The 18,043-nt window shown below is 35.0% G+C and overlaps 1 protein-coding gene across 2 annotated transcripts in view; it reads left to right on the top strand.

Moving 5' to 3' along the window:
• SMARCA5 (SNF2 related chromatin remodeling ATPase 5) overlaps window positions 1-18,043 on the top strand; it is a 48,431-nt gene that overhangs the window by 13,899 nt on the left and 16,489 nt on the right. For both annotated transcript variants that reach the window (XM_070608963.1, XM_070608962.1), the window contains 9 exons: window positions 3,401-3,567; window positions 5,941-6,041; window positions 7,804-7,904; window positions 8,675-8,854; window positions 10,977-11,132; window positions 11,226-11,357; window positions 12,833-12,901; window positions 15,683-15,792; window positions 17,657-17,883. In XM_070608963.1, the coding sequence (XP_070465064.1) occupies window positions 3,401-3,567; window positions 5,941-6,041; window positions 7,804-7,904; window positions 8,675-8,854; window positions 10,977-11,132; window positions 11,226-11,357; window positions 12,833-12,901; window positions 15,683-15,792; window positions 17,657-17,883 (1,243 nt within the window). The remainder of the gene's footprint in view (window positions 1-3,400; window positions 3,568-5,940; window positions 6,042-7,803; window positions 7,905-8,674; window positions 8,855-10,976; window positions 11,133-11,225; window positions 11,358-12,832; window positions 12,902-15,682; window positions 15,793-17,656; window positions 17,884-18,043) is intronic.

Genomic DNA, 18,043 nt, shown 5'->3' with positions numbered 1-18,043 from the left:
TATTGGTTTTCATCTGCCATCCTTAAACTGAACACTTGCGAATATTTATCTCTAGCCCGGATGCCTCCAACCATTGTATTTTCATTTGCTTGTTGGACATTTAAGTCCCTTTGGTACCTCACACTTGGGAATATCCAAAACACTACTCCACTCTACTTAGTGTTGTCTCAATGATTGAAAGTTCTTCTTAATATATACCTAAGCTGTCCATAACAATGCCTGATAATTTTAATAGTCTTGCAACCTCATAAATTGTTCTCTTATCTTTTCCCTGTCAACTTAGTTTAGCGTTCTTCTATTGCATGGATTATTTTGTTGCCTTCTTCATTTGCTTCCTTTCTTATGATCCGGCCTTTTGCAGATCTCGTTATGTTTTTGCAAAGTATATTTATGACACAAATCTGATTATATCGTGGAGATTTTCAGTGGTTTGTTTTTTTCCCCCCCGAGGAAGATTAGCCCTGAGCTCACTACTGCCAGTCCTCTTATTTTTCTGCTGAGGAAGCCTGGTCCTGAGCTAACATCCGTGCCCATCTTCCTCTGCTTTATATGTGGGATGCCTACCACAGCATGGTGTGCCAAGCGGTGCCATGTCCGCACCTAGGATCTGAACCGGTGAACCCCGGGCTGCTGAGAAGCAGAACGTGCGAACTTAACTGATGTGCCACTGGGCTGGCCCCTCAGTGGATCTTTATAATGCTTTTCATCTTTATGGTGGCCTTTATTGTAAATCTTTTCTCATTTCTTCCAAGTTTTTCATTCTCCTAGTTTCATTTCCTTTTTCAACATCATGCTCTTGACTAACAGTTTTCTTGTAAGCAAGCTCCCTTATCATCTGCTAGTTCCTAACCACTGGTAAGTCTTGAAATCTGCTCTTCATTTTTGAAGCCAGGACCTGAATTTTATTTGAGAAAACTAAATAATAGTACTGATTGGTACCAGAATAAATTTATGGTTTTTTCTCTCTTGGGCTTTCAGTATTTTGCTCAACAATCCCATTTAGCCATTCTAAAACTTTACCACTCTGTTTAAGCTTTCCACTCCATTTCTGTCACACCCTCATTTTTAGTCTTCCTCCACAAAGAATTGTAGGCCTATCTTCAGTTTATTTCCTCTGTATTTCCAAATATGTATGTCCTCTACTGTTGTGTGTCATTTTTTCCTGTCTCAGAGAAAGGGGCTTATCCAAGGCTATTGATTTTAATCTTCCATTTAATTTTATGATCCATTTCTTTCAGCTTCCTGATCTTAATCTATTGTTTCTCTGTTTTAGGATCTGTTAGTTTTTCTCCTTTTCTCTCTTTTCTTTAAGATCTCAAGTCATTTTAATTTTAACCTTCTTATTCTCTCAAGCAACAAGGTCTTTGCTGGTTTCCCCCCCTAATCTTTGCCACAATTCTGCTGAAGGCTTCTTCTGTAAATATTGTTCTGAACTCCTTGGTTCTTTGTAACTGGTTTGTAACCCTGCCACTACTTGAATGAATAGGTAGTGGGAGAGAATTTTGAAATCATTGACTGTTGTGTAGAAGCCTGGTGAATTTATACTTAATTCTTTAAGACAGTAGTTCTCAAACTTGACCATGTAGAAGATAACAAGAATCTTGGATATTTTTGATCTGAAGAGTCATAAACCATACTTTGAAAAAATACTTTAAGATATCTAGAGCCATTAAAGGTTTTTGAGCATTAGAGAAATGTGATAAGACCTAAGAATTGTGGGGGGCTTCCCCCTTCTCTGCTGAAACATCACTTCTGTTAGGATTTTCCTTATTCTAGTGGTTAAAATTTCAGTGCCATTCCCACTTCTCATCTCCCTTTACCCTGCTTTATTTTACTTCTGAGCATTTATCACCTGCTGACAGTCTTATGTAATTTACCTATTTGGTTTATTTTCAATATTGGACTGTAATGAAAACTTCATGAAGAACCGAAGTGCGTTTTCTGGTAGACACACAAAAGTGTTTCTTCAGTTGAACAGCTATTTTAGAAGATAATGTTGATTTGAAATGTTTTGAGAGAAGTGAAGAATGCTTAGTGATTTGAATAGTGTAGAATAGCTCTTACCTTAAAATGTCTAGGCTCTGGCATATTTGAGTTTATTTCTAGAGCTTATTTATATTGATTCCAAACAAAATAACGATAATTGAGTAGTCTTTTTTCAGCCCCAACATCTTCTAGTTCCATATTCTTGGCTCTTCTTTTATTATATATGAATTAAGAAATGCGATTGTGCAAAATACACACAGATATTTTTATCTCAGTTCAGTACTGTGTAATATTCAAAACCAAACTGAAGCTTGTCATCTATAGGACATTACTAGGGAGGAGCAGGTTGACAGCCTGTTGGTAATTGTACAGATTGGGCTACTTTGATGAGTGTCATTTGTGACCCAGTGAAACGCTATCACCACATGCCTTCCTGAGAGCAAATTGGTCTTCAGTTTTTATGTTGGTGTGATTTTAGAGTTATATTTTCCTTTAAAAAACACGTAGCTTTTACAACAGTGTGATGTTTGGATACCTCTGGTGTTTGCTTTACTAAGTAAAATGCATTTTTGTAATTCATTCTAAAGCTGGCATTTTAAACATTTCTAGGCAAAGATGTTGAGTAACTGGTTTCTCTGTTTATTGAGTTCTTGTCTTGTTTCTCCTTTTTAAACCAAACTATGTTAGTGTGTCTGTAAAAAGAGTGTTTCCTAAAGGCTTCAGATTTTATTTATTTTTATGAAAAACTTGATTTCAAAGATCTTAAGTTTTTTGTTCAAATTCTTCCGTTCTCTTGGTGTAATAATAGGGAACATTCAAAGCAGCAGATGTTAGATATGAAAGGAAGAAATAGCTTTAAAAACTGCATTGGTTAATGAATAGTTCATAAACTTAATAGATTTTTTTTAAGCCTGATAGCTTTTTAAAATTTGGCACATCCTAACTGATGAATGACCAATGCATTTTCCCACTACTGAATAAATTCACTTGTATTGCACAATGTCCTTTAATTTTTTATTTGCTATTTTTTGATCAGCTATATTGAGGTAAAATTGACACACGACTGTTTTAAGTTTGTAATTCACTGATTTTGGCAGATAAATGCAGTCGTTTAACCACCTTACAATCATGATGTAGAGCAGTTCTATTATCCCCAAAAAGTTTGCTCCTGCCCTCATTCCTTTACCGCTTCAGATCTGCTTTCCGTCATTAGTTAAAATTTCATATAAATGGAATCATACAGTATGTGGCCTTTTATGTTTGGCTTCTGTCACTTAGTATAATGCTCTGAAACTCATGTTTTATATATCAATAGTTTGTTTTTACTGCTGAATTCATTGTATGAAGGCATGTTGAAACTTTGATTTCCGAAAGTGTGTTAATATTCTAATAAAATGTCTTAAATTTTTTGCAGCAAACTGATCGAGCAAATAGGTTTGAGTATTTATTAAAGCAGACAGAGCTGTTTGCACATTTCATTCAGCCTGCTGCTCAGAAGACTCCAACCTCACCTTTGAAAATGAAACCAGGGCGCCCACGAATAAAAAAGGATGAAAAACAGAACTTGCTGTCAGTTGGCGAGTGAGTAATCATTTGTATTTAGTAGTTAAACCATATTTGTTTTTGCTAGTTTTCATTAGAAGCATAAAATCACTTCATTGAAAAAGTTGTTTTAGTGCTGTTAATTTATTTGGCCCCAGTTGTTTTGGCAGGACGTAGCCATGCCTGTGTAAGTAAATAAAAATAATGCATTATGGCTTATTTTTTATAGCATTGTATAATTTATGGATTGTGACAACCACATGGTGTAGGCAATTTGGATGTTACCCATTCCTTGGGGAGGAAACAAAAGCAGAGGTTAAGTTACCTATTTAACATCACGTAGAAGTAACTAGAATAATCCACGCTTGAATTTAGATCTGATTTTGAGGTATGCTCTAGTCTTCTAAACCACATACATGCATTGAGGGTATTGCATTTATATGAAGTCTGTGCTGGTGTGAGGAATGTTGTGATTATGCCACAGCAGTTTGTTTACGATTTTTATTACGGAGTTGCCTTTATTAAATTGAGGTATCAAGTTGTATGCCACCTTTAAGTTTTTGTTCAAAATATGTAACATAACTCTTCCATGTTGAATTTATAAATTCTTTTTAAAAACTTTTTTGCTGGTTGGATAATTAAGATGTTTAATTAGTATTAATTAATACATTTAGGGCAATCTCAGCTCCTTCTGTAATTCCCAAAGTGAAAAATGAAATGTGATCAGAAATTAAAATATGCAGTTATCTAAAAGAGGAAATTACAAACTGATATCAATAATGTTAAATTTACTGCAGTTTACAGAAGCATGGAAGTATGAGCTCTATCTTGAAGGGATTATCATCAAACATGAGCATATAATACTTTAATTTTATTTGAAGTATTCTATTCATCCAGTATATCTTACTCTTTCTCCATTGTGTCACCAAAGTGCTTTTGTTTTAATACTTACGAAACTTTATAAGAGAGAACTTTGTACTTCATGTGTATTTAAATTGTTCAGACTTGAAAAGTTTGTAGCTGTTTAAATAGCATCACTCATGCTCTGGAAATGGATATTGTTATGGGGTAGTCAATATGAAGTCATGAAAAGAAATACCGCTGAGATCCTATAAGATAAAGATATTCTGTAGTAAATATATAAATTGTTGTTCAACTTGATCTTATTAGTATTGGGGGAAAGGAATCTTGGTTAACAGATTTCTTCTCTGCTCTTCCAACCATCTTAGTGGAAAGTTAGCTTCTGCAAAGTAATGAGGGTGATGGTACTGTCCTTGGGTGTGAGGACATACATACTTTTTTTCCTTCTATCAGCCACAGTTATATTCAGTGATGCCTCAGTTTTAAGTAAAGCACATTCCAGCCTGTATCTTCAGTTTTATGACCATAATAATCAACCATCTTGATAATATATTGTGAAGGAGATTTTATTAAAAAACAAAAACAAAGTTCACTCCTAGTTTATGGCGAATAAATTGGGGTTAGGGGTAGATCTTTGCACTAAGTTTTATAGGGTTAGACTGCAGAAAAGTATAAGAACACTTACGCTAAGACATTCTACTTAGAAGCGTATAAAACAAACAAGAAGATCCTTGCGTATTTATTGCCTTGGCCTGAATTTCTGAGGAATGCTCTGTCTGGGAAAGGTGATTATCCTCTTCCACCAAGCATGTAGTTTTAGTAGAAATCAAGCAATAAATTAGATTTAGAGGTCACGAGTGTCATAATCTACTGTTGTTTTCTAATTTAAATGAAAATATTGGTTCAAAGTATAAAGGTATAAAACTGGAAGCTCCAGAATTGGGGAGTAAGTAGTTTTACTCACCTGAGTCCTTTAGAGATTAAGAAATCTGGCAATATTACTAACTTCAGAAAATTAGTTTTTAAGGGGATGTATTTCACTCTTGTGATGTAGAATCTGGGCATGTGTATTTAAAGAGCTTTGAGTAACTGATGAATCTCTGGTTAAGAGTCCGTTGCTTAAGCCCTAAGTCTGTTCTACATATTCTCCAGCTTTGGGTGAAAGTTGCAGTTTTTAAAGTGTGATTTCTGAAACTAATTTTTTTCCTAACAAAAATACTTGAAAGGGTGATGTAAAAATACAAATTATGAGATTTTTCTGACAGTATATTTCCTTGAAGTTAGATTATCTCGTTTAAGTTTATCAAGTTCTGGTTAACCTAATGTATTACTCTATTTTAACAATCATTGTATGTTTTAGAAAACCCATTTCAGGTATGTATTTAGTAATAATTTCTACTGTTCACTTTTTTAATCTTAATTCAGATGTTTGTTAAAAAATTACTATTGTAGAGTCTTGGTCAGCCAGTTGACTAGTAAGTGGAAATAGTAGCTGGTAGTTAAAATTAAAGCCAAAACTCAAGTCAGTTGGTTTTATTTTAAACTTGACAGCTACCGGCACCGTAGAACAGAACAAGAGGAGGATGAAGAACTATTAACAGAAAGCTCCAAAGCAACCAATGTTTGCACTCGATTTGAAGACTCTCCATCATGTATGTTACGTTTATTTAATTACTTGATTTTTTTAAAAATCCCTTTTCTAGACATCCTTTGGTTAGTGTTTTGGATGTCGTGGCTATAATTTATGAAGGAAATTTTCAGGAATCTTTGGAAATTTATTGGCTATGAAATATACTTCTGATTTTTTTTGATGGAAGTGATAGTATACTAGTATGATAGTGGTGTTGTATTTCAAAGGGAGCTAAAATGTGAGTGTGTTTGTTGGGTTTTTTAAATATGATTTTTTAAATTTTGTGCTCAGAAAGATTCACCCTGAGGTAACATCTGCTGCCAGTCTTCCTCTTTTTTTGTTTTTTTTTTTTTTTGTATGTGAGCCACTGCCACAGCATGGCCACTGACAGACAGCGTGTAGGTCTGTGCCCAGGAACTGAACCCAGGCTTCCAAAGCATAGTGCACCAAACTTAACCACCAGGCCATAGGGGCTGGCCCTACTAGTGTGTTTGTTGTTGCCCAAATGTATATGTAAAACTAGGGATGGTTTTTGCCTTATTGTTTACTGCAACTATAAAAACTAGTGTGTAAAAAAAAAAAGGCACTTCATGAAGACTTGTTTCTTATCTCCTGATTTTGTATTAATTTATTTTTATTTTTTTTCTGAAATATATTTATTACTAATGGTTGTCTGAAAGAAAACATGGTTAACCAGGTTTAAGTTTTACTTATATATAATCTTGATTGTCTGGTGGCACATTTGTCTTTACTGAAGCCTAGCATTTTTTTCCCAACCTTTTTCTGTCTCACTTGATGACTAGTTTGTGTGATCATGGTGGTTGCGAACAACAAAAAAAAATTATAAAGGTCAATATAGGACGTACAATTTGGATTTGTTATTTAATTATCTGTAATCTTTAACTCTTAGCAAATTGAACTTCAGGCAAGACAGGATCTGGTTAGAATTTCAGCAGTGTGTTTAAAGTGTGTACCTTCAGATTTTTTTTGGCTACAGACTACCCAGTTTCCATTTCTTTTCTTGAAGCTACAGGCCAGAGTCAGATGTGTGGTAGGAAGGGAAGAGGAAATTTAAATTATTTGGGTTCTCTCTTTTCCACATTCCTATAGTGTAGCTAGTTTTCCCAGCATTGATTAACTTTTCATCTTAAAGCAATGTTTTTGAAAAGGGGGTAGGGTACAGAATGTACATATTTAAAAAAAAAATCTGGTGATTGTAATGCATATACTTAGTAATTATTCTCAGGTGGGAAATATGTAGTAACCTCTGAAAGAGATGTTGTCTCTCTTTATAGGACCTATTAGAAGAGTAACTTACATGGGTAAAGGAAAATACAATCTTTTTATTTCCCTTTGTGAGGAAGAAAACAAAATCCCCAGAGAGCCTCTGTTTGGGTCATGATAGAAGGTGAAAACACTTGGTTAGAAACACTTGTGATAACATTAAAAGGGAATAAAGAGGCTAAAGAGTGTCTAGGACCAGTAGATGGGTAACATAGGAACTGAGTGACTGGGGTGGTACTCTGATGCCCATAGTCATGTTTCCTGCCCTTGGCTATTATCTTCCGTATGTATTTCCTCCTTCTCCCCTCTAGACCACAGCAGCTATCTCTGTTGACTTAGAACTTGCAAAATTCTCATTCTTAAAACCTAGTAAGAAAGTAAAGTCAGAGTAAATACATGTGGGCCCAAGTGAAACTCACTCTGAGTAGCAGATGAAAGGGATTGCCTCCCTGTATTTCTTGTCTTTAAAATGTGCATTGTGTTTTTTCTTTTGTTTTTAGATGTAAAATGGGGTAAACTGAGAGATTATCAGGTCCGAGGATTAAATTGGCTTATTTCTTTGTATGAGAATGGCATCAATGGTATCCTTGCAGATGAAATGGTATGTGTTTGGTAGTTTTTTAGAAAACCATATTTTAATGTAAAATATTTTATACCATTACATTTATAGAAGTTAAGATAGTATAACAAAGTTTTTGTCGATTACAGTCTAGAACTGTTGGCAAACTAACCGTCTATCAAACTGGTAAAAGCAGCTTGCTTTAGTTGCATAAGCGGCATCTATACTTCAATTGTGAGGAATTATCATCCATGAAAGTGTAATAATTTTAAAAATAATACATTTTGAGAAGCATACTTTTGGTTGACTTTTGTAATATAATGATTTGGCCATTTCCCCCCAGCTCTATAAAACATAGAGCAATCAATTGAATGTCTCATTTATTATTAGTATTTTCTTCAGGGTGGCAGCTTGTATAGTTATGTCTCATGAAACATTTTATCTCTTGTTTAGTACTTACTAATTATGTAGTGATGTTTAAGAAAGTTTCCATATAGCTATAGTGTTAAGCACTTAACTAGCTTGGAGAAAGTATGGAGTCAAAAGAAATGGGTCTCAGTTCTAGCTCTGCTGGGTAACCTTGGGAAAGTCACTTAAACTTCTGGACCTTATGGGGATGGTAATAGTACTTCCGTCATAGACTTGTGACTTAAATAGTGTAACACTCAAACTTGGCACATATCAATTTCTTGCCATTATAGCTATTATAAACACATAGCTTTTCTTTCAGATATTCCTATGTATGTCAGAAAGTATAAATATGGAAGTCTGTTTTTTGTGTGTGTTTCATTGCTTTGTGATTATTCTTTCAGGGCCTGGGAAAGACTCTTCAAACAATTTCTCTTCTTGGGTACATGAAACACTATAGAAACATTCCTGGTCCCCATATGGTTTTGGTTCCTAAGTCTACATTACACAACTGGATGAGTGAATTCAAGAGATGGGTACCAACACTTAGATCTGTTTGTTTGATAGGAGATAAAGAACAAAGAGTAAGTTTCTCATATTTTATTAGATTTTTGATATTAAAAGAATTTAAATTTAGGTTACAGGGAGGGGGAACAGTTGGAGGAAGGATAAAAGAGGAGTCCAACAATAAACTTGGTCTTCATAAATATTAGGAATTTACAAATGTAATTTTGTCTTGGTGGTTAACTATCGTATTAAGGAAAAGGAGTTGTAGACTGTAGAAAGCTATAAGAAAGCTGTGGAAAACTCTAAAGAATATAGTTTGGTTCTCCTGCTTTTTGGGAGTGGTTGTATAAAATCAAAGGCTGTGTTCTCATTCTAGAAGCATTTTCTTGGTTCTTTTCTTTTCCTGAGGAAGATTTGCCCTGAACTAACATCTGTCACCACCACTCCTGTTTTTTTGCTTGAGGAACGTTAGCCCTGAGCTAACATCCATGCCAGTGTTCCTCTATTTTGTATGTGGGTCACTGCCACAGCATGGCTGATGAGTGGTGTAGGTCCGCACCCATGAACCCGGGCTGCTAAACTGGAGGATGCCAAATTTAACCAGTAGGCCATGGGGCTGGCCCTGCATTTTCTTGTTTTTAAAAGAAGTCTTTTTACTTTTTTCCCCTTGAGGAAGATTAACCCTGAGCTAACTAGTGCCAATCCTCCTCTTTTTGCTGAGGAAGACTGGCCCTGAGTTAACATCCCTGCCCATCTTCCTCTACTTTACACGTGGGATGCCTGGCACAGCATGGCTTTTGCCAAGTGGTGCCATGTCCGCACCCAGGATCCGAACCGGTGAACCCTGGGCCGCTGAGAAGCAGAACGTGCGAATTTAACCGCTGTGCTACTGGGCCGGCCCCTAAAAGAAGTCTTGAGTGACAGGTGCTTGGAAATTTGAGGAGTCATATTTTTAGATTGATGGTAATAGTGATAAAAGAGTAGTTTTTGAAGATGGACTGAGTGAATTATAGTAATTGGTGAGTTGGTATGATATCTATGGAAATAAGTTAATATGTTGATCAATTGACCCATCTTTTTTGGAAGAAGAAATGGAGATAATGACACTATTAAGAATATAAAGTTCAGGTTTAAAAATTCACTCATACTATATTGAAAGACTGTGTACTTAATTTTGCTTTCCCTTCATTTGGCTATCAGTAATGATTTTAGATTTCTTTTCTCCCTTTATAGATACTTTGGGTATTTTAAGTCCCCAAATTGCTTTTTATGTTTTGCAACCCAATTATTTAATCACTTTTTGCTTTAGTCCCTCACCCTGTAAAATGAGAATAACAATAGCAACATCTTAATAGATCTATAAAGATGAAAGGAATGAAAGTGCTCACTGCAAACTATCCTTCAGTTCTCTATCTTTATGTCAGAAACCCCCTCTCCTTTGCCTAAACTTGTTGCCTAAGAATTTTAGCACTTAGTGGAATTGAAGAAAGAAGACCTTTTAAGGAGTTAGTCTGTTGAATTTTGCACTGATAATTTTGTCAATTATTTTTTGCTAAATGGCTCTGACACTTAATGATTATGAAGTTATTTTGGGCTTTTTATAGATGCTTGCATACTGTAGATAACTCTATCCCTTTTTAATAGTCCCACCCCTTTTACATCCCATAGTGTCCCCCTTATCTCTGATTTCACTTTTAGAGGTTTCAGTTAACCCGAGGTCAACCACCGTCTCAAAGCATATGACCCTCCTTCTGACTTATCGTCAGAAGGTCAATAGTAGCCTAAAGCTACATCACAATCAATGCCTATGTCATTCACCTCACTTCATCTCACCACATAGGCATTTTGTCATCTTTTATCATAACAACAAAGGTGTATAGAGTGTTAGAATAAGATATTTTGAGAGAGATCACGTTCACATAACTTTTATTACAGTATATTATTGTAATTGTTCTATTTTATTATTAGTTATTGTTAATCTTACTGTGCCTAATTTATAAACTTGGTCATAGATATTTATGTATAGGAAAACACTTAGTATATATAGGATTCAGTACTATCTGTGGTTTCAGGCATCCATTGGTAGTCTTGGTATGTATCCCCTGCAATTAAGGGGGGACTACTGCTTTAGATCACTTGTCGTCAGTAAATTTAATATGTAGTTTATTTCTGCATGAGGTAATTTTTTTTCTTTTACAGGCTGCTTTTGTCAGAGATGTTTTGTTACCAGGAGAGTGGGATGTTTGTGTAACATCTTATGAAATGCTTATTAAAGAGAAGTCTGTTTTCAAAAAATTTAATTGGAGGTACTTAGTCATAGATGAAGCTCACAGGATCAAAAACGAAAAATCCAAGGTAATTTGTTATTTAGATGTGAAAATCATTTGTGCCTTCCTTTAGAATTTGGTCAATATACAGAATATGCTAATGATGAATTTGGTCTTTCAGTTATCAGAAATAGTGAGGGAATTCAAGACTACAAATCGACTATTGTTAACTGGAACACCTCTTCAAAACAACTTGCATGAGCTCTGGTCACTTCTTAATTTTTTGTTGCCAGATGTCTTTAATTCAGCTGATGTAAGTATTTCTTATTGTTTTCTGGTTGGAATAATAATAGCGTTTTTGTTTCATGCTGTGTATTTTTGTAATAGAGTTGGCCTACTTTTCAGTACTGCTTGAGATAATCATTAGTTTTTCATGCTTTTAGGCAGTTAGCCTGGTGTAACCTACTGTGTTTTTTATGCATCCCGAGAGTTTACTTTTGTGGCTTTTGATTTCAATCTCATTTTATAAATCATTGTTTTCTCTCTGGAATGTCATAGATTCACATTCCTATTTCGTAATCATGTTGGCCTGACATCGTGTCAGTGGCTCTCGGTGGACTGCCCATGTTCTTAGGGTACTGCTCAGGGTATTCTCCAGCTGAATTTATGTACTTCGCATTCCCTGTGTTTGAAGTCCCCAAGATGGCCTTCAATTTTCGTGAAATCTGTCTAGCCACTTTTTTTATGGTCTAACAAACATAGAACCCAATCTTTACCCTTAATAGATTATTTGCAGTGTTAGAAATGGCTAATTAGCTATTTGAGCTATTCATTGTACGTAGGAATATAATATATGAATATTAGTAACTTTAGTTTCTTGCTGGACCAGGGTTCACTTTTGAATCTTTGTTCCCATGTCTGGGGGCTGGGGGCCGGGGGGCCGGGTAAGGTAGAGTGTGTGTGGTTTTGAAGAGCTCTACATGATATGTTTATTTAGATAAGTTCTAAAAAGATGTTTATTTTGGTTTGTTGTGTTAAGGATCATTTTGAAAGAAAAGAGAAATTTGTGTTCTTGAAAGACATTCAGTCAGTCTTAGAAAGCTACTTTAGTTCTGCGTTTATGTATTTTGATGTTTTTGTTTTTGAGATAATTTCTTTTTCTTACTGCATTGTCACTTCATTTGTTTAATCATCTCTATTAAAGTTTTGTTTTAGTTAACACAGTGAATTCTAAGATCATGTTTACTAACAACGCAAGTATATAATAAATATGCTCAAGAGATAAGGATAGGGAACTATCCTTATGCACATCCTAGCTAAATACTAATGAAATGCTGGTAATCTCAATTTCACTTTTAGTTAAGTCCAATTAAAATTGACACGGCTCTGGAAACTTTGTATTTGAGTAGCCTGAGTGGCCTAGAGGACGAATTGCAAAGTGATTTTAATCGTTAAGCGTTTTTGAAACTGAGGAAGGATTTCTTCAAGAATATTAATTTTATAATTCTATAAAACTCAATTTCCAACTATTTTCTTTTCACTCTGAAACTTGTTACCTTGACATTTTTGGGAAAAGTGTTTGGGGAGTAGTATGATTCTCAAGCTTGTTCTAAAATTAGTTGTTAATAACGACACACACGAAAAATAGGGGACTGAACTAAATGAGTTTTGCAGTTCACAACTCAAATATTAAACTAACTCTAGAAATCGTTATCATATCTAGCATAACAGGGTATTTGTAGTTAATATTATCTCTCGTTTTAATATGTTTTTTATTTGTTAATCTAGGACTTTGATTCCTGGTTTGATACAAATAATTGCCTTGGGGATCAAAAGCTAGTTGAGAGGCTTCATATGGTAAGTAGTTTGGAATAGGGTTAAAGCATTTCTAATGGGAAAAATGATAGAGATTTAAATTAGTGGATTATTTTTCTGTTAAAAAAGCATAGTGGCTTTAGAATCAGATCTGTTTGAATCCTGCTACTTAACTGTGTAATCTTATAATGGCGGTAGGGGGTGATTTACGGTGGTTTTAGTGTTAGGACCTCTGATGGAATCCTAAATTAATGAAGGAATAAAGTTATCCCGTAGAGTTAAAAAAAGAACAATAGGGGAAATAAGAGCTGCATAAGGACTAGTATAGATGAGTATTCAAAGCTTAGTTCCATTCATAGTCCATAGAAGAATCTAGCAGATTCAGTTCTGAAAGGCTAAAGGTTCATCTGTTCTTAAATCCAGTGACTAAGCAACTGCTAGTAGTGCATTGTGAGCAGAGTTGATATGTTTTTGCTATGATGTATAGCTTTGTTCCTTTCAGTGAAGATTCACAAGTGAAAGTTGGTTGGTAGAGAAATTTCTCTTAACAGACGGCCAGGTTAAGATACCCTGGCCAGCAGGATAAAGCCAGACCTTAGAAACATGGCATATAAGGCCTCTCATGACCTAACTCAGGGTTTCTCAACTTCTATTGACTTTTCCATCTGGATACTTTTGAGGAGGACAGGGAAGGTGTTTTTCCTATTTAACAGCATCCCTGACATTCTACCCACTAGGGGCCAGTAGTATGTCCCCGTTGGTGACAACCAAAAATATTTCCCAGCATTACAGATGTTCCTCTGGGAGGCCAAATTGCCCTCCTCTCCAACAATTTAGCCTAACATTCTCCAACTTCTGTTTTACCTCTTATATCAACCTCTAATTTGTTAGAATTGCAGACCCCACTGTCAATTTTCTATAAACACTGTGCTAATTCTAATTTGTTTTTTCTTGGTTAGCTTTTCTGCCACATCTAGTATCCCCTGTCCTGTACTCTTTTCTGATACTTAGTCCAACACTCACTGGTGATGTTACTTTCTCCACTAAATGTCCAGGCTGAGGCCAGCCTAAAGACTCTGTATCCCTTCTTTAATAATCCTGGCATTCTAATACTAGAGGACTTTGCACAGGGTATTGAAATGATTAATTTATGAGTGTTTTTCCTGCTGCATTGTAAACACAAAGTCAGGAGACATGTCTTATATCTGTCCTTGTATCTCTAGCACAGTGCTTGGCTCATAGCAGATATTTGAACAGAGGCAAAATAATAAGTTTGTGAAATTTCAAATATTGTAAAGTACTTTAAAATTCTTATATACTGAAATTTTGTTAAAACTTTGAAGGTAACAATCTCCTAGACAATTTTGTTTCAATTTAGTGGCATTTGAGCATATAAGCACTCAATTTAGATTTACTTACTTGAATGATTTTGGAGGGTATATGTAGACTTCTTTTTAATAAATAGGTACACGTAGGTAAAGCAACTAAAACAACTCACATGACAGAATCAACCAGTTTTGGCATCTGTTTATTTTGTTCAGAGAGTAGTATGAAGGTACTTATCAAATCAGGGAGAAGAGATCTGGTAGCTACCTTCCTATACTCTGTCGTGAAATTCCCACTGCAGCTCCTGTTGTGTAATTAAAGAGGATATTCAGAATCAGCATGGGTGTATTTAGGAATGAGAATTCTTTCTTGATGTATCAGTTATCTATTGTTGGCGACCCTCCTACCACCCCCTCAACCCCCGCTCAAAAACCTTAATAGTATATATTTTAATAATTTCCAGAATGTATGGGTCGACTGAGTGATTTCTTTGCTAGTTTTACCTGGATTCATACAGCTGCATTTATCTGGATGGTTCTGAAAGATGCCCAGTGGGGCTGAAGCTCTTCACTCACGTGTCTGGCAGTTGGTGCTGCCAGTTAGGGCTGTACTAGCTTCCTTACATGATGATACTAGAGAAATGTTGCTCATCGTTTTTCTCAGGAACTTTTGATTTGTTTTGTGATGATCATATTTTTATAGCTCGTATAAATAGAACAAAGGAAGATACAAATAAAGGCTTATCTTTAGTGTTATAAATATTTTACGATTTATTTTATGAAAATGAACTACATATAACATGGGTACGTCTCACAAACATACTGTTGAATAAAAAACTAGAGATACATGGGCGTATACTGTATGAGTCTATGTATAGGAAGTTAAAAATAACAGGTAAAACTAATTTATGATCTTAAAAAGTAAGACTCTTGCTTACCCTTGGGAAGGAAAAGGGGAATAGTGACTGGGAAGGTTATGAGAAGGATTTCTAGGGGTGTTGTATTTATCTAGGTAATGGGTACATGAGTATGGCTACTTGATTAAAATTTATTGAACTGTATACTCATGATTTGTATACATATGGTCTATTTTCTTAAGAAAAAGATAGTAAATTTAAAAACTGTAACTTAAAAACGTGTTAATGTGGACCTAGCCGTTTCTTAAGTAATGTTAGATAATCTACGTGCATGTAACTAGTTTTAAACCTGGAAGGCAGTGAATGTGAAGAACATCTTTAAAATTTACTAATATTTGTAGTATTTTACGAGAGTATAGCAAGTATATACTCATTATATGTATTGAATAAATAATGATCTAGTATTATTATCCTTCAGAAACTCAGTAATATAATAAATTTGAAAGGGAGAAGTCCTAAAAATCACTTGGTATTCAAGCAGGTAAATTTCTTTCTTATGTATTTAATGGACAGTTTTGAGATCCTGAAATAATACTTACTTTAGAAATAAGGTTATCTTCATTTCTTTGTGCTCTTTTAAGGTTTTGCGTCCATTCCTCCTTCGTCGAATTAAAGCTGATGTTGAAAAGAGTTTGCCTCCAAAGAAGGAAGTAAAAATCTATGTGGGTCTCAGCAAAATGCAAAGGGAATGGTAAGTGTTCTGAGACGTTTTTGAAATCGCTGTTGATTCTTCGCTCCTTTCATTTGTGGTTTGTTTTCCTAATTTCAAGTGTCTTCAAGGAATTCCTGTTTGCTGGGTTGAACTCAGCCTGAAGAGTTTTCTGGTCATAAAACGTAGGACTTGGTAATGAAATTTATGATACAACATTTGAAATTATTAGATGACAGAATCAGGATAGGAGGTTTATGAATCCAAAAATTAAACTTGGCATTTAATTAAACAGGGATACGTATAAAGCCCTCTACTTGGGTTTTTAAAAAAGAAGTTGTGGTGGCATAGCCACGAGACATATGGTTAACTTGGTGCTTCATAAATACTGAATCATGGATTAGTGTTGGTCTCTGATGTAATTGGAGATTGTTTATAGAGAGAGTAGAAAACTTACGTTCTTTCTTTTACCCCATAAAGCTACATTTATTTAATTTAAAAGACTCCATTCTGAGTTTTATTTTAGGCAGGATGAAATGTCCTTTTGTGAAATTATGGTGATGATATATCGTAGCTGTTTTTAAACACCTATGTAGAGGGAAATAGAAAAGTTGAAAAACTTTTAAGTTTCTTCTATCTTTTTCATTTTTCTTTTTTTAAGTTCTATGGATGTATGAAATCCAAAGGCTAGAAACTACTGATTTAGTATTAAATTTTTTTTTTGTAGATAGCTCAACATGAATCAACAATGTAAAGTGGCTGCAGAAAAAGATTGTTACCTTAGCATATATTAATATAAATGTAGTGTTCAAAGGAGGGAAATAAATAGCCACCCTATTCCTTACTGATTACACCACTTCTCAAGTATATTTGATTCCATACTTAATATGGATAAGTATTTGCAAGGGCTTGGTGTTGGTAAAAGGACAGAAAGAATACAATGTAAAGAAATGGGCATGTATCTGGAAATAGAGGACCACTGTAGAAGATAGGTCATCCTAATGTCCTTAAAACTTTTGAAAGACTTTTAATAGGCTTGTTTTGTATGGCTCTAAAATAGAGAACTCAGATGTGAGTCACTGCTAAGGGAAGAGATATTTTTAGTTACACATATTGGTGAACTTTATATCAGTCAGACTTGTGGTGGAGAGGTCTGCTTTGACTAATATTTTGTGCCCTATAATTGGAGTTGTTAAACATAGATTCCTTACGTTATTTAAGTTATTTTGTTCAGAGGATTCAAGGTCATAAAACTTTGGTATTTGGACAGGTTAGTCTTTCCTGCAGGATAATGTCTAAGTTCTTAGTCTACATGCAAGGCTTTTCACACAGGTCAGCTTTAGCCTATGGCTGTAGCTTCACTGCCCTCATATCTTCCCCTACCCCCATGTACTTTTACTTATAGTTAAATCACATTGTATTCATCTTAATTGTCATCGTCATGCCTTACCCTCTTATGATTCTTCCTCCCTTTTTGGATCTTAATGTTCTTACCCAAATGGTACACTAGCTACATTGAATGGTTGTTGGATAGTGGCACTCTTCTGTTGGATAAAAGACTGTAAATTAAAATTGTGTTTAAAACTTACGTTCCAAGTTTTGCTTAATTACTTAAAAATGGTTGTATCGATATTGCTTTGTTTGAATTCATCCCAGGGAGATGATTTTGTACTGTTTTGAGCCTCAAGGCCCAAAGCATAACTGTGAATATTAGAACACTGAAGGCAATAAAGAGAGAAGAAAAAAGGAAGGTTATAGATAGACTCCTCACCACATCTTAGAAGTTGATGGGTTGCTTTTTACAGGTATTTTTGGGTTGAGATGAGGAAGGGGATTAAGTATGTACAGTGGCAGGGACTGGTCAGGGAACCTTTGAGCCCTCTTAAAATATTTTTCTTCTCAATAGGTATACTCGGATATTAATGAAGGATATAGATATACTAAACTCTGCAGGGAAGATGGACAAAATGAGGTTGTTGAACATCCTGATGCAGTTGAGGAAATGCTGTAATCATCCATATCTATTTGATGGAGCTGAACCTGGTCCACCTTATACAACAGATATGCATCTAGTTACCAACAGTGGCAAAATGGTGGTGTTAGACAAGCTGCTCCCTAAATTAAAAGAGCAAGGTATTTGTGTTACTGATATTCAATTGAGAAGTAATGGAACTGTTTTAAAATTCCTTTGTTAAAATGAGGGGGCACTACATTTTGAAATGAGTACTCTGGCACTTTCTAAAGTTGAAGTGTGGGACATTTAAAAACTTCTGTCCATGTCCTGTTGGCGTAG

The sequence above is a fragment of the Equus przewalskii genome, chromosome 2 (assembly GCF_037783145.1).
Source record: "Equus przewalskii isolate Varuska chromosome 2, EquPr2, whole genome shotgun sequence".
NCBI classification, from domain to species: Eukaryota; Metazoa; Chordata; class Mammalia; order Perissodactyla; family Equidae; genus Equus; species Equus przewalskii.
This window is presented reverse-complemented; position numbering and strand designations above follow the sequence as displayed.